At 40.9% G+C, this 24,285-nt stretch overlaps 1 protein-coding gene across 1 annotated transcript in view; it reads left to right on the forward strand.

Moving 5' to 3' along the window:
- The window catches only part of SLC9A9 (solute carrier family 9 member A9), a 272,019-nt gene that overhangs the window by 122,515 nt on the left and 125,219 nt on the right, over window positions 1-24,285 (forward strand). The window contains exon 9 of the mRNA XM_081953842.1: window positions 8,968-9,056. Within this exon, the coding sequence (XP_081809968.1) occupies window positions 8,968-9,056 (89 nt within the window). The remainder of the gene's footprint in view (window positions 1-8,967; window positions 9,057-24,285) is intronic.

Below are 24,285 nucleotides of genomic sequence, written 5' to 3' on the forward strand. Positions count from 1 at the left end.
AAACTGTTATTAGTTTCATTTGAAAGAAATTGTTCAGATTATTACAAATAATTACCTTTTCCAGTTTGTACAATAAAATTTAATGTCAGATGTTTGTGAATATAGGAAATACTCAAAATGCATAAACTAGTGTTATGAAATGGCTTCCAAATGAATTCTTCTTTATATTTATATTATTATCACCTTTTATATGCTATATATTTTACACATGTAATTAATTCCTTGATAAGCGCTATTGGAAGAGAATTGGATATTCTTTGACAGATAGCATATTTCAGGATTAATATGTATATTAGATTTTGTGGAGGAGAGCTTATGCCTATGATATACAACCAGAGAAAATTATGATTCTCCTGCTCTATTCTTCGTAGTACTGGGAAAAATCATTTATCACTTTTGAAATCCTTTCCAGTAATAGTTCTTTTTATTCATGTTTTTTTTAAAACAAAGTTTTTATTGGTTTTTTAATGTTGTACATAGGGAAAAGGTAAGGGAAAGGTTACAAATTTTGGCAGCTGCGAAATGCGGTAGGTGCACCCCCCTCCAAACTCATAATATACATTTGCATAAAATTCAAATATTACATAATAGCATATAGTCAGTGTGGTAAATTCAATTGGTAATTTCGGTCAGTTTATATCATGTGGATTTTCTTGCTTATTTGTGTGATCTGAGCTTTCTTGATGTCGCCCCATCTCCCCCAGCTGGCAGTGCTCCGGCCCCTCCCGTGTCTTGTACCTCTACTGAAGTGTCTTCTGGTTTTTCTAGAAGTAGTTTATTTTTTTCCATAAAGGCCTGCGCCTCTATGGGTGTATTAATTCTAACTCTTGTCTCCTCCCAGAATATTAGCATACCTTCAGGCAGTAACCATCGAAACCACACCCCCTTCTGGTATAGTTTATTCGCCAATTGCGAATAAGATTTTCTTTTCTCCCTCACTTTCTTGGGGATCTGTTTCAGAATGGTTATCTCCTTATCTTTATATGTCAGGGCTTGCCCCCTTTGTGCATTCAGGATTTCATCTCTTGTGCTTTTCCTAAGAAATTTAATATGTACCTCCCTGGGGACAATTTCCTAAGAAATTTAATATGTACCTCCCTGGGGACATTGTGTGTTCTAGCATACGCTGAATTCACTCTATAGGCCAGGTCTATTTCCCACCCCATCTGTTGTTTTTCCTTCTGAATATACTCAGCCAAAATGGTTGTCATGATGTCCCTTATATTTTCATCATCTGTCTCCATCACGTTCTGGAATCTAAGATAAAAAGACATTCTCTCAAACTCTATTTTCATTTGTTGGGTGTCAAGTTCTTTGTTTCCCCTTTGCACACCCTCTATCCCTCCCTTCATCTCAGCCGCCCCATCTTCCAAAAGATCCAGTCTCTGTGAGTTCTTATTAATTTTATCCTGGTTCTCTTTAATTTCTTCTTTCATCTCCTTCAATTGTCTCTTTATTTCCTCTTGTCCCTGTAGAAGTTGTTGTAACATTTGATGAAGCTCCAGGTCCGTAGATTTAGGTTGCTTGAAGGCTGTTAACGTTGATTGTGTGCTTGGACTGGAGGTTGCAGATGTTGGGGCTGAGGCAGCAAAGCCTGACTTTCCAGGAGGTGGTCTTTTAGATGCCATTGTTTTTAAAGTAAAGAGTCCAGTCAGTATAAAGAAGGATCAGTCAGAAAGATAGAACAGTCAAGACAGTCCAGGAGGCAGAGAGTCCAAGCACAGGGGAGTTTTCTAATCACCCTGGCAAAAGAGCAGTCGTTTTTCACTCCAGGTCGTTCAAAAGCAAACAATCCACAAGAGAGTTATCCAGGTAGCACGGAGACAAAGACCGGAAGCCTGAAGTTAAAGGGTGGAGTCAAGTCTCACATCTCATGAAGACAACGGAAGTGTGCCATCTTGCCCTGCCAGCTTCAGGTATTGAGGCAACAAATAAAGTTTTCAAAGTTCAAAGTTCCCAGGGCTTCCAGATCTCATTGTCTTAAACATTAAAGGTTTAAACACATCCCTACGACCAATTCGCTCACACAGAGAGGGACTTCTCCGGGTGCCGTCCGCCAAACAGTGCCGGGGGGCGACACCCAGGAGCAGAGCCTTCTCTGTGGTGGGCCCAGCCCTGTGGAATGACCTCCCCCGTGACATCAGGATTACTTCCGATCTCCGCTCCTTCCGTGTACAGCTGAAGACCCACCTCTTTCAATTATCTGGCCTGGCTCAATCGTAATTATTCTTATTCCTCCTAACTGTTTTTAAATTGTATTTTAAACGTTAAATCTTAATTTTATATCGGGTTTTTACAATTGGGGTATTTTAATGCGGGTCTTTTAACTGTCTATATGATGTAAATTGTTTACCTCCTCCGAGTCCGTGTTTGTGTATCTGTATGTATGTTCTGTATGTACGCCTATGTGTTTTATATATTTTCTGTGTTTTATATGCCCCATTGTACGCCGCCCCGAGTCCTACTTGGAAAGGGAGCGGCTAATAAATTCAAACTTATTATTATTATTATTATTATTATTATTATTATTATTATTATTAAATCTGAAAATCCATTTAGTAGGGGTGTGACATCTTTAGTTTGGCTCTCCCCCTCCTCCTTCCCTTGGGGCTACGAGCTCACTTGTTTCCAGCCGCTTGTCCAAGGGGGGGGAAATCCCCCTCCCCTCCAGCCGCACCTCTCCAAATCAAGCCAAAAGTTCAAGTTTGCACAGCTGACAGATTTTATAGTTGGTAATAGGAATGAAGGGAGTCTACACCTCACCGCTCCACCGCCGCATCCTTCAGCTTTCTTTTTTCACTCCGAACAGCCTGTCAGCGAAGACGCGCCCACGCGCCCTCCGATCTGCTCCCCGGTGCCTTGAGCACACAGGGGACCTCTCGCCGGCCGCCGCCGATGCAGGGATCCCCCGCGATGCCGCTCCTCTGGCAGGACGCCTCTACGGGGCGTCCTGTGCCCCCCAAGAAGTGGGGAAGCCCACCGGGGAGCCGGAGCAAGCAACGAGTTGCCCGTCGCCGTCAGCCGCCGGAACCGGAAGTCTTTTTATTCATGTTTTTAAGGAAGTGGTCCTTAAAGCTTCCAGCTCAACTCTAGTACCTGCATTTTTATTTTATTTTTATTTCTCCCTGAATTCACAATATTCTGAATTTATCATTCAATTTTCTCTATAGAATCTACTACAAAATAGAAAGCTCACAATTCATACATGTGAGGTTGGTTGAAGGGAATGATAACACCTAACGAACATAAATATGTAAAATTTATCTTTATTTAGAACCAGGTTCAAAAGTTGGTATTCAGATGTCATGGTAAAGCATTATGTCCCTATATGACTGCTTGAAATGTTTCACTCAGTCACTTTCATGATGTTTTTCTGGAGTTTTCGGATGAAAATCTGCAAGTACTGTCAAGCTTAACTGTTTTCACTGGCACATTCAGTGGCACAGTTCAATTGACACAAGCCTGAAAGCAATACTCTGACATCCAGTTGTGTGAGACGTTCTAATTAAAACACTTCATAGAGTGATCTTGCCACCTTGGATTTGGCAGACTTGCCCAGAAGCATTTTCAAATTATTTCCAGAGGACTTTTCTTACCCAAAAGAATCAGTTAAAAATTCCAGAGCAATATAATACATTGACAGAAATAAAAAATGTCTGTCAAATATTTTCAATACAGTTCTCAGTTATAAGATGTAGGATTTAGTTGAACCTCTATCATTTTCTTTCTCCCAATAATTTGTGGAGTCCAGAACTTTATTCTTTGATGAGGAAAAACCTAAACCTCAGTTTAAAAAGCAATAATCATTCCAATCAATTGAATCCCATGATTAGTCAACAGATTTTTCATGTTATATATTTAGTACATTATTTGTTCTTCCATGGTGGCAATCAATACAGCATATACATTGCTGTCAGAGGTATAAGGCGCATCAGAAGTAATGGAGTTATAAATAACTTCATCGCTTGATTATAAGTAGCTTTAAGTGGATTAGACCTGAAAATCAAAACCTTGGTCAAGTTGAAAAAGCTCTAGAGTAGACAACAATGTGGATGGATACATTTAGCACGTCTAAGATTTAAAAACAAACACACATTGTTAGATTGGGTAATGAAAAGGCACACACAGGCTAACAGTAACAACAGCTCTTTATTAACTCAGTAGCAACTATGTACAATCCAGCGAAGGTTGAGTCTGACAGCAGCCCTCTTATAGGGAGCTGTCAGACCCTTCGACCAATGAGATTAAACCTCTGTTCGCGCTGGAACAGAAGACCTTGGTGGAAACCATTATAGCTGAAGCTAGTATCTAACACCCCTCCCCTCTTAGATGCAGTAATCCAACTGGTTACGTAGTCACGCAGGTAGGCAGGCTTTTTGGTAGCTCTGCCTGACCTGCGCAGTTCAGTCAAAGGTGTTCTTTGGACAGGTCGGACGGATCTGTTTGCTCCGCAGCTCCGCTTGGTGGAAGGTCCTGGAACCTTTCACAGGACGCGGCTGGAGCTTCTAGAGCCGGTTTGCTCGGAGCTCGCTGCTGGCCTGCAACATAACCAGATGTTTCCCGATACCCTTGGGCTTGAGCTGGCCATGGAAGGATTGAGTTCTTGCTCTGTTTGGATAGGGCTTTGGCTAACTTGTGCAGGAGTTACCTCTGGTTGCCTAAGAGTGGAGTTGGAGAGGCAGCCACGGAGTTGGTCAATGTGCCTTTTCCAATTCCGACTGTCCTCGAGCTCTACAAGATAAGAGCGAGGCCCGGTGATGCCAATCACTGTGGCAGGAATCCACAGAGTTCAGCTGGCATAGTTGTGGGCCTAAACTGAATCCCCTACACTAAAGTTCCAAATTTTGCTTGTGGAGTCAGGGTACGATGCGGCAGAATAGTTTGGGTGTAGCCAGTCTAAGTGGGACCTTAGCCGGCGACCCATGAGAAGCTCGGAGGGGCTTCTCCCTGTAGTGGCACTGGGTGTGATGTGCTGAATTAGCAAATAGTGGTCAACGCGTGTTTGCTAATCTCCCAGGCCCATCCTAGATAGGGCCTCTTTCACACCATTCTCTCCACCTGACCATTGGAAGCCGGATGGAATGGTGTGTCCAGGGCATGTCTGATTCCCGGTGCTGCTAAGAAGGTCTCGAATTGCATGGCCATGAATTGGGGCCTGTTGTCAGAGCCCAGGACGTCAGGCAGGCCGTGCGTGGAGAAAAGTCTCCGTAGAACCTTGATGACCGCTTCTGCCATAGTGGAGGTCATCAGGACTACCTCTAGCCATTTTGAGTAGGCGTCCATAACTACAAGGAAAGTCTGGCCCTGAACTGGGCCAGCAAAATCAATGGGCACCCTAGACCATGGTGCTTGAGGTCACTCCCACTCCTTAGCGGGTGCCTCTGGGACAGCTGGTCTGGACTCCTGGCATGGTGTGCAGGTAGCAACCCATTCTTCGATCTCCCTGTCCATGTTAGGACACCACATGTAACTCCTGGCCAAAGACTTCACCCTGACAATTCCAGGATGCCTTATGTGTAAAGCCTCTAATACTGCAATGCACAGTTTTGGTGGAACAATGACCCGGTCCCCCCACAGCAAACAGCCATTAACAACAGACAGTTCATCATGCTTACAATGGTACATTTTGAATTCAGACCCAACAGGCCCCTTGGGCCACCCCCTTCACACCCAGTTCAAAATTTGTTTGATGATGGAGTCTTTTGCAGAGTGGTGGGCAACGTCACTAGACAAGACCGGACCAGTCTCTAAGCAGTCAATGAGAAGAACTGGCATCTTGGGGGTATGGTCAGCAAGAAGTTCTGGTAGCAGGCAGCCGCTCAAAGAGTCGGCGTGCCCCAAAGTGGAGCCTGGTCAGTGGACGAAGCGGCAGGAGTAGACAGCTAAGAAAATGGTCCATCTGGTCATCTGCGGTGATAATGACACAGGAGTAGGTCGGTCCCCCAGCCAGCAAGCCCAGTAGCGGTTTATGGTCCATAATTAGTTTGAAATCATGGCCGTATAGGTACTCATGGAATCTTTTTACTCTGGCCACTGCAGTCCAGCTGGCTGTACTTCCACTTGGCAGGGGACAAGGTCCTAGAGTAAAAGGCTATGGGAGCCTTGGCTCCGTTGGGCATGCGGTGGCTGAGGATGTCTCCGATGCCAAACGGGGAAACGTCACAGGTCAGCACGAATGGCAGGGTCTGGCTGTACTGAACCAGGAACGTGTCTGCTGAGAGAAATCTTTTTACCATAGCAAATGCGGCAGCCTCGGCTCTGCCCCAGGACCACTTCGTGTTCTTCGCCAGGAGATGATGTAAGGGCTCAGCAACAGTGGCTTTCTGTTTAAGAAAGATGCTGTAGAAATTAAGGAGCCCGAGGAACGCCTGTAGCTCGGTTTGATTGCGAGGTGTAGGGGCGTCCTGAATTGCTTTAATTTTTCTCGTGGTCAGGTGAATCCCAGAGCCATCGATTAGGTACCCTAAGAATTCAACCCTTGGCACGTTAATTTGGCATTTTTCTTTTTTGAGACAGAGACCTTTGTCTCTAATTCTAGCCAAAACAGTTCGTAAACGTTTGAAAAGTTGTGCCTGGAATCCCTGCAAAAGCCGTTCCATGATGCTTTGGAACAGTCCAGGGGCGATACTATTCCAAATTGCAGGCGATGACATTTGAATGCACCCCTGTGCATCACAATGGTTTGGGCCTCCGCCATAGTGCCGTCTACAGGCAATTGTTGGTATGCCTGCGCCATATCCAATTTAACAAATACTCTGCAGTGGCCTAAAGAATATAGTATAAAATAAATAAATAATAAATAAATAGTAGGTGCTGTACAATGGGTGCAGGATAAGCGCTTTGTTGTAATGCTTTATTGGTTGTGCATTTGTAGTCTGCGCAGATGCGGACAGACCCATCAGATTTGACGGGTGTCACTATAGAGGTCTCTCAACGTGCGTGATCAACCGGATCTAGGATTCCCTGGCCTACGAGCTTGTCAATTTCCAAATCAATTTTGGGGCGGAGAGCAAAAGGTACTCTCCTGGGTTGGTACCAGGCTTCGAACCAGTCAAACCCCAGGAGGCTCTGCAGGTCACCGCTGACCACCATCACTGGTAGCTGGCTGCTGTATTTCTTGAATTGCATCCAGAAGGTGCCCTGACCCACAATGGGCACTCGGTTCCCCTGGTAATCGTGGAGGTGGATGTCAGGGGCGCGTAGATGCTGCTTCTTCAGGCTAGGGATAGCCTGATTGAGTGTAGACCACAGCATGATGGTCAGTGATGACCCCGTGTTGATCTCATGGAGAGCCCTCGATGAGGACTGTGACCTTCACCTTTTTGGCTGCCTAGTGCGGACTTGGCCGATAGAGGTGTGGTAGGTGACTCTGGTGTCACCCTCTGAACACCGTGGGGGCTTCTGCAATGCCCCTTGGATGGGCGTCTGCTGGCAGTTAGATCGGCTTCATGGCTGCCAGCTCGTCGTGGAGTCACCAAACTTTGGTGATGTGCCCCTTTCACTTGCAATGCTGGCAGATAGCATCACAGAAACGGCGAGTCGATCGTGCATGGTCTCCTCCACAGCTAGTGCAAGGTGGGAAACACTGGTCGAATTTGCGTGCCGGCTTCTTCTTTGCCTTCTGAGCTCTCAGCCTTGCGATGAACACAAGTGTTCTTTAGCACCTCTTGTGGAGTGCTTTGGCGCTGCAAGGTTTCTGTTGACTTGATGGCCAATTCTGATGACCCGGCTTCGTCCAAGGCAATTTGTAAAGTGAGGTTAGATTTGGCGAGTAACCTCCTCTGTAAATTAATGTCCCGCACACCACATATGAAGCGGTCAAGAATAAGCTTGTCAAGGTCTCGGAACTCGCAGTATGCTGCGGCCTTTCATAGCGCCGCAATGTACTCATTGATTGATTCACCTTCCTTCTGGTTGCGAATATTAAATTAGTGCTGGCGGATGTGCTTAGACGGCTTGGGAGTATAGCGAGTCCTCAGCATCTGCTGGAGCACAGACCAATCCAGTTACACATACTGCCCAGGAGATCCCAGTGAAATCAAGAGGCTAGACAATAACTAACTTGTGTGTAGAAATTAATCTTGGTGATATTATTTTCAACATAATTTGTTATGCAATATTGCATGTTTCTAAGAAAACAACGTGAATTGTTGCTTTTAGTTTGGAATTATTGACTCAATTAGCATCAACATCTGAGAAAAGCACTTCCAGATTGCAAAATGTTTATTTTACAAAATAGCAGTCCTTCTCTTGGTCTGTGTTAATAATGGCACAGCTAGAAACATGAGCCCAGTTTACCAAATTATGTAATATGTTGTTAGGTGACATCCTGATAAGACAGTCTGCCTATCCATACTGCAAAAGACTGACCCAATTGAGAATAAACCAGATTAGAATAGTATCATATTGAAGATCAGTGTTGTATTTAGATGATTTCACAGCAATTATGAAAGTTAGACCATGGATGGACAAGTAATTTTCCCAAGCGGCCACATGAGAAAGGGGACTGTTGTGAATGGCCAAACCAATAGGCTGAACTTAAATCTGCTCAAATGTGTGCATACTGTACAACTTACTTATGTTTGATTTCTAATTTTTACTTGACCTCACATGGGCCAGACAGGAACAGCCAAAAAACCAGATGTGGCCCAGAGGCCAAAACATGCCCAGTTCTGAATTAGACAGTCTTCAAACAACAAAATTGTATAGATGTATATTAAGCAGGTCACATTACAGCAAGATGCAAGAGCTTCCTGACCTCAAATTATTTTGATCAAAGCTACATTCTAGTTCATTGAAGCAAATTATTATAACATGTTCTTATGGCTTTTTTATTGGCAGTTAATGTTATTTAATTATTTTTCAGGCAGGCAAATCCCTACCACCCCTCCACCCTGCCCTTATTCTTTTGAATACATTCTAGGAGGAAATGAAAACAGCTTGATGTGTGTGTGTGTTTTTTTTCAGGAATAGTGGCAGTTCTTTTTTGTGGAGTTACACAGGCCCATTATACATATAACAATCTGTCAGCAGACTCCAAAATGAGAACTAAACAGGTAAAGTATGCAGTCTTCCCATCTTTCTGACCCTTTGTTTGCTTTGTATCTTCTGCAACAGTAATTGGGTATCTCACAAAGTTGACAATATAGCCTGGAGAGATTTCATTAAACCAAAAAACCACCAAAGCTTGTATCTTTATTAAGGGAGAAGTATATCAACAACTGATTTTGGCAATTTTTCTGCTAAGCAAAATTTAAGAAAGGTCTGTTTTTCTTTTGAGGCCAGAAGCATCAAATGTCACCATAGATATAAGATGTGCAAAGCTGGTGATAGTTTTCAGTGCCTTTTATTAAGTCAGCCTGGGTCTCTACTGGATATATAGTTTGCTCAAGGGCTTATATCTTGATGGAGATTCTATCTTGTCTTTTGCTTGGAATCACTGACACACATCTCCATGTCATCTCACAAATGGGGATTAAAATTCCTTTAGGTGAAGCTGAGGTGAAGCTCAGTTTTCAAAACTGAGAACCATAATTCAGGGAAGATAGCTCTTTGGTTCTGTAGATTCTAGTAATGAACTTGATCTGCTTTGTTGCCAGAAATAGAAAAAGCGGTTATGTAATTTTAGATCATATTTTTTGATGTGGTAACACCCAATTTGATGGTGATGTGCATTATGTTACTTTTTTTTCAATATGTGACTGTTTCAGGTACCTCCTGTTTATTCCACCAATTGGACCCATTAAGTCCAGAGGAATATTGTAGGTGTCAGATTTTCAAATAAGAAAAAGTACAGGCCAAAGAGTTCTGTAGGGAATATAGCACCTGGAATAGATGAATTGTTTGAGTCAAGGGTGAGTTCCGGTAGTCACTACTGCCAGTTCATTCGTGGGCGCTTCGCACGCTTGATGTGCACTGCACGTGCATGCTCAGTGCAATAAAAAATGTTTTGCGCATGTGCAGAAGCAAAAACCAAGATGGTAGCACCATAGGCACCCCTGAAAAAGGGGTGTGGCCGGTGTGGGTCGCTGCCAGTTCCAACGACCCAGGACGCCAAACCACTACCCATTTGGCCAAACTGGTAGGAACCCTCCACTGGTTTGAGTGTTCTCTAGAGCAGGGGTGTAAAACTGGCGGCCCATGGGCCAGATGTGTCACATGCTGGCCCTGAACCATGCAGTTTAGTGAGGGGAAAGTCCCAATACATCACATGATGCCACTGTGATGATGCGAGTTTGACAACCCTGCTCTTGACAAATAAAACACTTAAAGATATATGTTGTTGGGGCAGAAGTTTTGCAGGATCACAAACTTCAAAATAGAAATTTCTATAATCAGTAAAAATAATCACCTACTTTCAACATCTAAGCACTCTATTTGTAACTCTCAAGTAAATAATTGGTGCTTTCATTGGTTCTGTTGTTCAACCTCCTTACCTTGTTATGCTTCAGTGCCTTTAGTATTAGTTTTGATACATCATATCACTTATTGTTTTCATAATCTTTTATTACTTCTAATAAAAAACTATACTCTTTATTGTTCAGCTTTCTTTACTTTGGTTTGGGATGCAAATGTTTATCTTAATTGTCCATGAAATCCTGAAATGAAAACAACTTCATAGATAATTTGTCAAGTACTTATAGCTATTTTTTACTGTAGTCCTCATATGACTACATAATAGGCCTAAACTTTTGCTCCAGAATTGTATCTTGATAGCAGCAAAACAAATATTTCTGCAGCTAGTCAGATACCATCATCATAGATTCCAGTCCATGATTTACCTTTCATAGATAAATTATCTAGCCGTAACAAATTTGAAAAGCATCACCCAATCAAGCATTGAGAATTAATCAAAGTCAATCTGTGTAGAATAAATGTCTGTATCTTTGTTAATCAGACCCATGTGTATATCTGAGATGGAATACTGTACCATACAGCAAATCATCTGATCTTCATAGAAATGATTGGATGATTTGCTGTTTCCTTATTTGACCACAGAATTTGATGACTGCATCATGATTTGCTGAGCTGTGATTTATCTGCTTTATATGCATACACATTATGATATGACTGGGTGTAACATAGAAAGGGATATAAATGATAGTAGTAGCAAATGAAATATGGAATGGAATGCATGCTCACCACTTCTGGGATTTCTTCCAGTTATAAAGCAGTGTGTTTGATTAATTCCTTGATATCATGAACAGATTGTGAGCTCACAGTCATCTTTACTATCTAATTTTGCCTCTTGTATGAAGAAAATGCAATCAATCCAAACTGTTGGAGATTGTCCATTAGGAGTTGGATGTATTAGAATCCCAATCTTCAGGATTCTGTACCGCCTAAGAAGCATTGCATTTAATAGCTTTTCTTCTAGTTAGGCTTCTCAAAAATTTCAGATAGCTATTCTGTTTCATGTTTTATTACATGGAATAAGGAGCCAGTTAGGTGCTGAAGGCATCAGGCTAGAAACTGGGAGGTCATGTGTTCTATCCCCACTTTGGGCACAAAGTCAGCTGTGACCTTGAACCAGTCACTCTCTCTCTCAGCCCTAGGAAGTAGGCAATGGCAAATTATCCCCCCAAATCTTGCCAAGAAATTTGTAGGGATATGTCCAGACAAGTCCTGGAGTCAACACTGAGGAACCAAAAAAAGAAATCAAAGGGGCAAAGAAAATTGGCATAATGTGAGGAGGGGGAAAAAAACAATATACTAAGGATTTCATTTTGTTGTCTTATATAAAGTAATTTGGAGTCACATTCAGAAGCCCAAATGAAAGTGGGAAAATAGATAAAAGTTATCCAGATATTTCATCAAAACAACCATTTAGGCTTATTAACAAAAACATTATAACTAGTAGATTTTTACTACTTTTCCACAACTTCTGTTTCATTTGTTCTTTCATTGTACAGTAAGTGTATAATATATATTTAATCATGATATTCTAAAAACAGAATTGGAGGCTGATACGATGCTTTTTTAATGAAAAATACACAAATCAAGAAACTTATAATCAAATTACTCATTTGAAGATATCTAATTGAAATAGCATGAAGACGACCATGGAAAACTTTTTTAGCATCCTTCTGTAAAGAATGTTAGCCTGAATGCGATGTCTTTGAGATCTTGAAATTCACATTAACGTAACACTTACATTCTACATCCAAGTACAATTTTTGCAAAGGACTATTCTAAGTGCAACAGCCATCCATAGAAACTATAGGATAAAGGCTAACCTGCTGAGAATTGGGTTGACTGATTTAGATGTAGATTTGTAACCTTTTTTTAGTATCTGTACTATAATACAATACAATACAATACAATAGTAGAGTTGGAAGGGACCTTGGAGGTCTTCTAGTCCAACCCCCTGCCTAGGCAGGAAACCCTATACTGTTTCAGACAAATAGCTATCCAACATCTTCTTAAAGACTTCCAGTGTTGGGGCATTCTCAACTTCTGGAGGCAAGCTGTTCCACTGATTAATTGTTCTCACTGTCAGGAAATTTCTCCTCAGTTCTAAGCTGCTTCTCTCCTTGATTAGTTTCCACCCATTGCTTCTTGTTTTACCCTCAGGTGCTTTGGAGAATAGTTTGACTCCTTCTTCTTTGTGGCAACCTCTGAGATATTGGAACAATGCTATCATGTCTCCTCTAGTGCTTCTTTCTCTTAAGCTAAACATACCCAGTTCCTGCAACCGTTCTTCATATGTTTTAGTCTCCAGTCCCCTAATCATCTTTGTTGCTCTTCTCTGCACTCTTTCTAGAGTCTCCACATCTTTTTTACATCGTGGCGACCAGAACTGAATGCAGTATTCCAACTGTGGCCTTACCTATGTTGTTCATTTACATGAGAATACGCCCTACTGAAAGTGGTGAATATATATGGTTGATATTACTGTAATACCCTCACAATACCTCCCTAGCACTGCATCAAACTGACTTTCTATTCAGTCAACAATTGAAAATAAAATAATTACATAAATTGATAGAATATGAATAGTAGTGTTAATTGAGGTATTGCTGACCTGTACAGTTAGTCCTTGTCAATCTCAATTTGGTATTTTGAACACCTCTGAACACACAGGCCTGATTTAGCAAGTTTTATTAAAATGAACACACCAATATGCTCATAGATATGTGACCCTACCTTACACTTGTCATGCTGGAAGGATCACCAATTTTGTCAATGGAAAAAGGAAAGGAAGGGATATTCCGAGCACATTTCAGTGAATGATTTCAGCATTATTATCAGCATATAACTCACACCTTACAACAAGAGTAAAGAACCTCTACCCATAGATCTAATCTAGCCGATAGAGTGTTCCATCTAACCCACAAGTGGCTGTGTCCTCCTTTTTGAAATCCAGACACTAAAGATGTGATCAATATAAAGGTAGAGGAAAAGCTATTCTGAGAACTCTGCAGCTGAACTACAACTACCAGCAGTTAACATAAACATGGCCACATCTGAAAATTCTTTAGTCCCCCCAACCTTAGTATATTACAAAGGGTAGCTCCTTTCTTTTTCAGATCAATTCTAAGATGAAAGACTTTGTGTAATCAAGATGATAAACTAACATCACTAACTTCCTTGTCAGGATGCCTGGATTCCTTGAAGCTTTCTGTTTGTCCAGACTTACCTTGTTTCCCCGAAAATACGACATGTCCCCATAATACAGCCATGCCACATTTTTATGGTGGGCAAAAATATAAGCCTTCCCCCCGCACATAAGCCCCCTGGACAAACCCCCACCTCCAGTCAGGCAGAGCGCCGCACACCAACCTAGCAGTATTCCGAAGGTGCCAAGCCGCGGGAACATGGGGAGAGGCAAAGGTGATCGCGTTGCTTGGTGCCTTCAGAATACCGTTAGGTTGGTGAACAGCGCTGTGCCCAGCTGAAGAGGGGGGTTACTAGGTGGCTGCTCTCTTGCGAGCGGGCTCCCAAAGAGCTGGGCACAGCCTCATGGGTGAATGGCTGTGTTGCGCTGTTGCAGCAGCGCAGTACAACAGCCATGAAGCAACCACCGTCACGAGCAGCCACCCAGAAAAAAACCTTTTTCAGCCAGGCACAGCACCATTCACTGACCTAGGGGTATTGCCAAGCCACGTGAGCACCTGTTTTCCGCCCCCTGGCTCCCGCAGCTTGGCTCCTTCCAAATGCCAGTGAATGGTGATCTGCACAGCTGGAGAGGGGGTTGCGTGAGTGACTGTTCCGCTTTCACTCACCCACCTCCCAATGCATGGCCCAGCTCTCATTACGGAGCCAGGGCACCTCCGCCGCCATACCAGCCTGGCTTTTTCCATGGCTTCCAACCCGAGTCTTTCGGCAGTGGCTGCTTTGGGCGCACACTCTATGGTTGTACGCTTTGCAGGCAGCTGGCCCACAACCATAGAGCGTGAGCCCACAGCGGCCACTGCCAAAAGACTCGGGTTGGAAGCCACAGAAAAAGTCAGGCTGGCATGGCGGCGGTGGTGGAAGTGCCCTGGCTCCGTAATGAGAGCTGGGCCATCCATCGTGAGGCTGGGAGGCAGGTGAGTGAGCCATGCAGACCACCATTCACTGGCATTTGGAAGGCGCCAAGCTGCGGGAGCCGAGCGGCAGCAAACAGGCACTCACGCGTCTTGGCAATACCCCTAGGTCAGTGAATGGCGCTGTGCCCAGCTGCAAAGGGGGTTTGCCGGGTGGCTGCTCGTGAGCGTGGTCACTTCATGGCTGTTGTGTTGCGCTGCCATTCACCCATGAAGCTGTGCCTCGCTCTTTGGGAGCCCCTTCGCAAGAGCGCAGCCGCCCAACAACCCCAAAACAATAAACCCTCCTCCTGTAATAAAGCCCCAGCCATATTTTGTAGGTAAAATGAAAATAAGATCCTGTCGTATTTTCAGGGAAACACGGTACATGGTAAATTTCCAAAGTGCCTGCTTCGCAATATCAATAAAGCTGAAGATTTTGTATGGATTCTGAATTCTATAGCTAGCACTAACTGCACTACAGCTACTTCTTAGCAATAAATATTTGGAAGGGTCTAAACAGCTATCCGTTTATATCTGGCCTTCTATGGAATTGTATGACATTTAGCTAGACAGGCAAGTGGTTTTGTCTAAGACTGACAAAAGAAAGCTCTCATTCTTTTTAATAAAACCTTTCTGGATACGGTTCACTACATTTGCTGCAGTGCTAGATAGGGCAAGCCTTTTATAGACAATTAATCTGCTCTTCCCAAACTGAACAATCACCACAATGTCAGGATTTATTGGTACTTATTGTACCACTGACTTTTGACTTTCAACAAAGTAGAAAACATTCTTGGTCTAGAAAGAATAAAGTGAAGGAGCTGATAGTTAGCAAGACTGTTTTTTCTGCAAGTAAAATATAGCTTATTATTTTCATGAATAAGCTATTAATCTTTGCATTTCAAAATAATTGATAACTTCTTCAAACAACTGGCAGAATTTCCTGCATGCATTAGAAGTAAAATATTACTATTGATAAATATCCACAGTCCATTTTCAGGGAGGAAATGAACTAGCATCATAGTAGCAGCCTTTTTTTAAAGAAATCAAATGAATAGTATTTATTCATAGTCTTTATAAGGAATGGCCACTAATTTAACTAATTTAAGAAGACATAGAAATTTAACTTTCTACTACAATTCTTAGTCATTTCTCAATAAAGCTTTATTCTCAATAAATGTGGATCCATCAACATCCAGATTCGTATCCCATTTGCTTATAGGACCACTATTGCTTTCCAGCTCCCCAAGATGTTAATATACTCTTTTCCTTATTTATTGGACATTGATACCTATGTCAAAACATGTTGTCCAAAAATGTCATGTCATAGATTAGTGATGGCTTCCTTCTGAGGAGTTGCTTAGTCTGAGTTATATTGTTCTTCAATCTTATTGGCTCTTTAGGAAAGTATTCTAAAATGTGGGCAGTACTCATATGAATGCACACTATTAGTTTGGTGTTTTGTAAGCCACTCTGAACCAATGGCTTTCAACTGAGCATCCTTTGACATTGAGCATCATAAAAGCCTCAATCAATAATAATAATAATTGAATCAAATGATTATAATAATTGAAAAGAGAGAGGGAGAAAGAGGAATAAGAGGCTTCAAACTATTTTACATATCTTTTTAAGAAAACAAATAGTCTAGTAAATGAGGACTCCCAAATTGATGACATTGTTTTTTTTAAAAAAAAGTATTTCTTAATCTAACAGGATAATAGAATGCTGTTCTTTTTTATTTGCTTCTTCCCAGAAAAACTTCCCAGTTTTTCTTTTATCTCTGTTCTTAATTATGAAGTCAGTCAGTGTCATTTTGGAGTTGGGAACTTAGATATTAGATGCATTAATAAATAACTAGGAAGTTCATTATACCATGAAGTCTGTGTATAGTAGTTTTCTTCTGACTCCTGTAAGATTTCACGCCACAACTTTTGGAATTGCTTAGATTCCTTTCTTTCTCATATTCAATAGTATTAGATTCAGAAGAAAAGCTTTCAGAAAACTCCTACCTTATTATTTTATTTTTTCTAATAAAAAGTTTTATTGAAGTTTAAAAATACAAATATAAAATATCAACACAAATGAAAAAAAAAGAATGAAAAAGCAAAAAGGAGTGAAGGAAAATATGTAAAAGGGGAAAAAAACAAAATATAAACAAATGACTTTCCCCTTTATCAAGAAAAGCACATTTTCAGTAACTTATCACTCTTTTTAATAGTGATTTTCATTCCATCTCATCCTTTATCTATTAACAAATAATAAAGTCTCATCAGTCAGTCTTAATTAGCAAAGTAATAAGAAGGATTTCTAATGTAATCCAATCAAGAGTGTAAGCAATGCACTGCTGGATTGGAATTCTGGCCCATCTAGTCCAGCAATCTGTTCTCCCAGTGGCCACCCAACTGCACAAGGAAGCCTAATGATTTCCCCTTCAAAGACAATGGCATTGCCATCAAGGCTAACAATGTTTGATGTCAGTGATTTTCAGGAATTGGTCCAAACCATTTTCAACATTCAAACTGGTAGCTAGCACCACATTACAGTAAGGCTCCATCTTTGGACAAAAAAGACATATCTTTAGATAGGACATCTGCTTTCCAAAGCATGTAATATTACATTGATGCACTCCATCAGTGGTGGGTTACGACCAGTACGCCCCAGTATGGGCATACCAGTGCCTGCCAGGAGCACCAGGTACTGTTCCAGTATGATGCTCCGGACGGCCTACCCGCCCGTCCTCACTCCTTATCGGTATTTGAGGTTTTCGGGGTTTCCACCCACACACAGGGAGTGTACAGCGCCTGCGTGATAATAATAATAATAATAATAATAATAAATATTTATTTCTTAGCCGCACCCTCTCCCGAAGGACTCGGGGCGGCGTACAACAAAACATAGGAAATAAATATATCGACATGCATATAACAAAACATATACCAAGACATATATACGACATATACAAGGAGGAGGTGAACTGATAGATAAAAACAAGTAAAAACACAATGTTTAAAAACCCCTAGATAAATTGAATGCAATTAAAATACCCCAAATAAAAAACCGGTCAGGAGCGATATAGTTGGATCAAAGTTGAGCCAGGCCAGCAACTTGAAAAAGGTGGGTCTTGAGCTTTACACAAAAGGAGCGGAGGTCAGAGGTATTCCTAATATCCGGGGGGAGGTCATTCCACAGGGCTGGGCCCGCCACAGAGAAGGCTCTACTCCTAGGCGCCGCCCCTCGACACTGTCTGGTGGACAGCACCTGGAGGAGGCCCTCTCTGTGCGAGCGGATTGGTCGCAGGGATGTATGGGGCAGAATATGATCCCGCAAGTAACTAGGTCCTGAGCCAAGCTTCTGGAGCATTGTGGAGCATTGCGGGTGGCAAGTATGCATGCATTGCGCATGTGCACTCTGCACATACATGTGGTGGACGCCCGGCCCCATGGCACTGTACCGGTTGCAATGAGATCCGGAACCCACCACTGCATTCCATCATTGTGTTACAAATACTACTGCTTTATAGATGTTCATGATGTAACTTTCTCTGGTATGTAGTAAGGACAAAGCAAATCTGCAGTTAGGCAACACATAGCATTAAAGAAGCAAACCTCTCAGTTGAACATGGCTCATAGGAGGCTGAAGATATCCTCCTAATCTGAATTGCTAATAGCCTTTTTATGTCAGACCAACATTTCTCTTGAAGGCCTTTGATTTATGGAAATTATAAACATAACAGATGGTAAGTAGCCTTGTTAACCCTTATTTTCTAGTATATTGAGCATTTTACCTAGAGACAGATCGTTTCAAATTTTAGTCTAATCTCCCCTCTCTACAAAAGAACATACTGGGTAATTTATAAAGTTTCAAGCATTAGATTTAAATCATCCACATGTCTTGAATATAAGTATGTCGGGAATAATTAAAAACAAATGATTTGCTGTTGCAAGGAGATTAACAGTCAGACATTTATTCGTTGGAAATGAGAAGAATGTGGATGTATGCCAAATACCTGTATATCCTCTGAATAAATGTGCCAAAAGTTCTTAAAGAAACTCTAGTGGTTAACAGAATCTTTTACAAAAGTGTAGCAAATATATATATTTTACATGAACCTATATTACATTTTCATGATCATATATTTTATTTATTAGCCCAAAAATGTTTATACACATTGTTACACACACAATGCTCCTGTGCATATTGAAACACACCCTGTTCAATTCAAGAGAGACAGCATATCTTCCTAGATGAACTATCATAGTGATCTGCTAAAACACTAAAGTAGTGTAAAATTAAGGAAACTTTGGTGTAACTCAGAACATGCAATTGCAGAAGAAACAATTAAATTTTGCTGTTTTTCAGAGCAGTGCTTCCAACTTTTAACATATTTTTACAAAAATAAAAATAGGAAGAGGAAACAAAGTTATTCATCTGCTGGAAGTGATGGAACCTAATATAAACTTGGTATATACAATGCAAAATATGTGTTATTCAATATGCTAGCACTGAAAGAATAGAATTTCTGTACAGATAATAGTATACTATACTGTACTGTACTATATTATACATATATTGTTAGCAGAAATATATCTATTTCTATTTATTTAAATGCTTGTATGTCAGGCTTTTGATAAAGAGTGAGAGAAGGGAAAAAAGTACTGTGCACATTTTATAAAGGTATAAAAATACAGCACATTCCCAAATTATGTTCCTTGTCACCCCTTGTGCTCTTTGAATTCTGAATTTTGCCAAACACCTTCACAATGTCTCACTGTAACTTCTATAGTTTTAGCTTTCACTCTAGACACCCTTCTCCCTACTAGGGGAAAAATAATTATTCTAATCATCAGGCACAGATGGAATCTTCACACACATTAAATAGGTCACACAACCATCCAATAAGCATATCATGTTCTTTTTTTAAAATATTGCAGTCTATATCTGCAGATATTTTTAAATTTCCAGAGTCTCCTTGATCTTTTGTTTAACTCTTTGACCCATTCTAAACTTTTGTATCATTCCTATCCATTTTTTTGTGTTACCTAGCCAAACATTTCCTTCTCCTGGATTATATTGCATTGATCAGAATTTTGCAGTTTTTCCCCTAATCTCTGTCTGGTTCTTGCATGGTTTCCAACTTTGACATTGCAGTCTCCAAGCAGAAGCAGCACATCATGCTTTTATGTTCCATCAATTTGATTGAATTTGACCCTCAAACTCATCAGTTTTATCTTCACCTGTATCAGTGGTTGAAGCATAAACTTGGAAAACATCATATTAATGGAATTGGGATGAAGTCTAATTGATAATAATTCAATAACTAAAGGACCATTTAATTTTTGCTATATTAGCTTCCTGACTATGAATGCAATACTATTCTTTTTTCTTTCAATGTACTGAGTAGTAAATATATGATAATCTTATGACTGAAAGTGTACAATTTCAGTCAATTTCCATTTGCTGATGCCTAACATGTTGTTATGTAATTGACTCGTTTTACCTTTCGTTAAGTTGTGTTTTTCCACATCCGTGCTTTTCCCATATAGTCCATATTTCCACTGTAATTATCTCTTAGCAGCTTCAGGTTTTCTTTCTTGCATGGCATCATCAGCAACTAGATGCCCCAAAGGCTTGAATCAAGTCATATCATAAACATCATTTTTACTCCACAAGGTTCCTCAAAAATGCATTGCTTGATATCTGACCTGAAGTACCCATCATCTGGCACCATGCAGTCAATTATTTTATCTTGTCCAATTATGTGGTTTTCTTGGTCAAATTGGGCTACCATTGCCTTTTCCTGCACAATATGAAATAATGGCATTGTCTTTGTAACTTTGTAATCCACATATATCACTGCTGTCCAATATAGGTCCTGTTTGCTTTAGCTTAGCAGCTGACCTTGCTTGGATTATATTCACTTTCACCATTTTTATTCACCCCTCCTAACATCTTCTAATCCCTGGCAAAGGTAAAGATAAAGGACTCCCTGCAGATTTTACTCTGCCAGTTATTGTGGACTATAGGGGCCAGTGTTCATCTCAATTTCAAGACCATTGAGCCAGCGCTGTCCAAAGATATTTAGGTGGTCCCATGACCAGCATGACATCATGGAATGCTTACTTTCCCACCAAAGTGGTGCCTATTTTTCTAACTGCATTTGCATGCTTTTGAACAGCAAGGTTGGCAGGAACTGGGGCAAGAATAGGAGCACATCCCATCACATGGTGTTTGGGTCTCAAACCTGAGCTGCCAGGTTTCCAACTGACAAACCCAGCATCTTAATTGCTGAGCCACCACACCACCCTCCTATCCCCTGGATGAGGGAATATTTATTTGTTTATTTATTATTTAAAACATAGCAGCATTTTCTGGCGGGAGGAGGAATCGCCTATTCTCTTGTACAAAGGAACACTAAAAGCTCTTCAACCAAATGAAATATGTCTAGCACAAGAAAATCAGGATTATCAGAGGCCCTGCAGAATTTGATGCAAGAGCCCTTTCACCCCTTTCACCCCTATCTGTTCTTTTGCTCATTCCACCAAGAAAAAAAAAACCTGTGATATTCATGAGGAGTAGAATAGTAAATTCTACTCTTTTCATGCTGGAAGTTTCATAATTTTTATCTGCATTGATTTTTTTTTAGTCCCACAAGAAATATTGCTAGCAGTTCAAAGAAACATGTATCAGGTGCAATTGCTTCCAACTGGCTTCACAAAAGATTTCACTATCTTTAAAATATTTTTAAATGTCCTTTAAATATTAATAACATTCTACAGATTGTTAAGGTGATAGATCACACTACAGAAGTGGCAGAGATCCCTGTAACTTGCTTGGCAACAGTAAGATGTAATTTTTAAAAGTTGACCCAAATATACTCAATTCATTAGTCATAATTAAGTGGGAAAGAAAGGCAACGATGCCCTTTTTTCTCCTTCTGAGAAGAAGACAGCCTTGGTGGGCTTATGAAGAGATTCTTAAAGGGTCAAATGTGATTGTAGCATTGGTTTTTGTATGTGTACATATCAGCATGTGATCGATGCAGTATAGGCCATTTTTGCTCTTCCTCCTCTATGCGACATCATCTCCTTACTCCAGGGGTGTCCAAACTTGGAAACTTTAAGACTTGTGGACTTCAACTCCTAGAATTCCCCAGCCAGCATGGCTGGCTGGGGAATTCTGGGAGTTGAAGTCCACAAGTCTTAAAGTTCCCAAGTTTAGACACCCCTGGCTTACTCCTTCCTGAAGGTAGTATAGGAACATGGCAGCTTTACTTTCTTTGGAAATTTCAAAAGTCATTTTACTCAACACTTCCCTGAAGCAAATCACCCCCTTGAACCTTTGCACTGGTTTAACACGTACAACACTCTAGCACTGTCAATAATATTATTAATTATTTTATTTCTGCAAATACTTAGGATCAGAATAGGGAAATTTGGAGTTTTGAGTAGAATACATGTTTAATTCTTTTTTTAAAAAAATAAGGGTTTTTAACTAAGAATACTCTTTAAATTTTTGTGCCTTGGAATGACACAAAACTGCACCAACAGTCGTGGTTAGAGGTCATAAAAAGGAGGCTCAAGGACAGCTACTATAGCTGCCTATACCTAGCTTAGACTAACACCTGCTGAGAGATTTGCATTGTTGTATTATGTTTGTTGAAGATTTGACAATTTTTCTCATGTCCACAGATCTAACTATTGTCTTTTTTAACATATTTTTAAAATATAAAAGCATGAATTGAAATACTGTTAAGTGTGGCTTCAAAGTACCTTGTACAGGTGAAACTCAAAAAATTAGAATATCACACAAAAGTTCATTTATTTCAGTAATGCAACTTAAAAGGTGAAACTAATATATGAGATAAGACCATTACATGCAAAGCAAGATAGTTCAAACTGTGATTTATCATAATTGTGATGATTATGGCTTACAGCTCATGAAAACCCCAAATCCACAATCTCAGAAAATTAGAATATTACATGCAATCAATAAAACAAGGATTGTACATAGAACAATATCGGACCTCTGAAAAATATAAGCATTCATATGTACTCAGTACTTGGTTTGGGGCCCTTTTGCATCAATAACTGCCTCAATGCGGCATGGCATGGAAGCTATCAGCCTATGGCACTGCTGAGGTGTTATGGAAGACCAGGATGCTTCAATAGCAGCCTTCAGCTCTTCTGCATTGTTCGGTCTCATGTGTCTCATCTTTCTCTTGGCAATGCCCCATAGATTCTCTATGGGGTTCAGGTCAGGCGGGTTTGCTGGCCAATCAAGCACAGTAATCCCACGGTTATTGAACCAGGTTTTGGTGCTTTTGGCAATGTGGGCAAATGCCAAGTCCTGCTGGAAAATGAAGTCAGCAACCCCATAAAGCTTGTTTGCAGAAGGAAGCATGAAGTGCTCCAAAATCTCCTGGTAGACAGCTGCATTGATCCTGGACTTAATGAAGCACAGTGGACTAACACCAGCAGATGACATGACTCCCCAAATCAACACAGACTATGGAAACTTCACACTGGACTTCAAGCATCTTGCAGTGTGTGCCTCTCCATTCTTCCTCCATAGTCTGGGTTCTTGGATTCCAAATGAGATGCAAAAGTTGCTCTCATCAGAAAAGAGGACTTTGGTCCACTGAGCAACAGACCAGGTCTGTTTTTCTTTAGCCCAGGTAAGACGCTTCTGATGTTGTTTGTTGTACAGGAGCGGCTTGACAAGAGGAGTACGACATTTGAAGCCCATCTCCAAGGTCCATCTGTGTGTGGTTGCTCTTGATGCACTGCCTCAGTCCACTCCTTGTGAAAGTCCCCAACACTTTTGAATGGCCTTTTCCTGACAATCCTCTCCAGGCTGTGGTTATCACTGCTGCTTGTGCATCTTTTTCTTCCATACTTTTTCCTTCCATATAACTTTCTATTAATGTGCTTTGATACAGCATTTTGGGAACATTCAACTTCTTTTGCAATTACCTTTTGAGGCTTTCCCTCCTTATGGAGGGTGTCAATGATGGTTTTCTGCACAACTGTCAGGTCAGCAGTCTTTCCCATGATTGTGATTCCTACTGAACCAGACTGAGAGACAATTTAAAGGCTCAGGAACCCTTTGCAGATTGTATGGCTTAATGAGCTGATTAGAGTGGGATACTTTGAGCTTAGAATATTGCACCTTTTCATAATATTCTAATTTTCTGAGATTGTGGATTTAGGGCTTTCATGAGCTGTAAACCATAATCATCACAATTATGACAAATTACGGCTTGAACTATCTTGCTCTGCATGTAATGAGTCTATCTCATATATTAGTTTCACATTTAAGTTGCATTACTGAAATAAATGAACTTTTACACAATATTCTAATTTTTTGAGTTTCACCTGTATATTGGAAGCTGTTTCATGTAGATCAGTGACCTTAAATAAATTGTTCTAAGGTGAATATTTTGTTTCAGAATAAAATCCACCTTCTAAATGTTAATTTAATGAGCTGTGGTGGGTCAGTGGTTAGAATGCGCAACTGCAAGCTACTCCTGCTGACTGCTGGCTGCAGTTCAGCAGTTCAATTCTCACTGGCTCAAGGTTGACTCAGCCTTCCATCCTTCTGAAGTGAGTAAAATGGGGACCCAGATTGTTGGGGACAATATGCTGACTTTGTAAATCACTTAGAGAGGGCTGTAAAGCACTGTGAAGAGGTGTATAAATTTTCAGTGCTGTTGCTAAATATCTATTTTTAATATTAGCAGCATGTTAAGAGAAAGAACATCTAAATCTGGCACTGG

This window comes from Natrix helvetica (genome assembly GCF_964273705.1).
Source record: "Natrix helvetica genome assembly, chromosome: 5".
NCBI classification, from domain to species: domain Eukaryota; kingdom Metazoa; phylum Chordata; class Lepidosauria; order Squamata; family Natricidae; genus Natrix; species Natrix helvetica.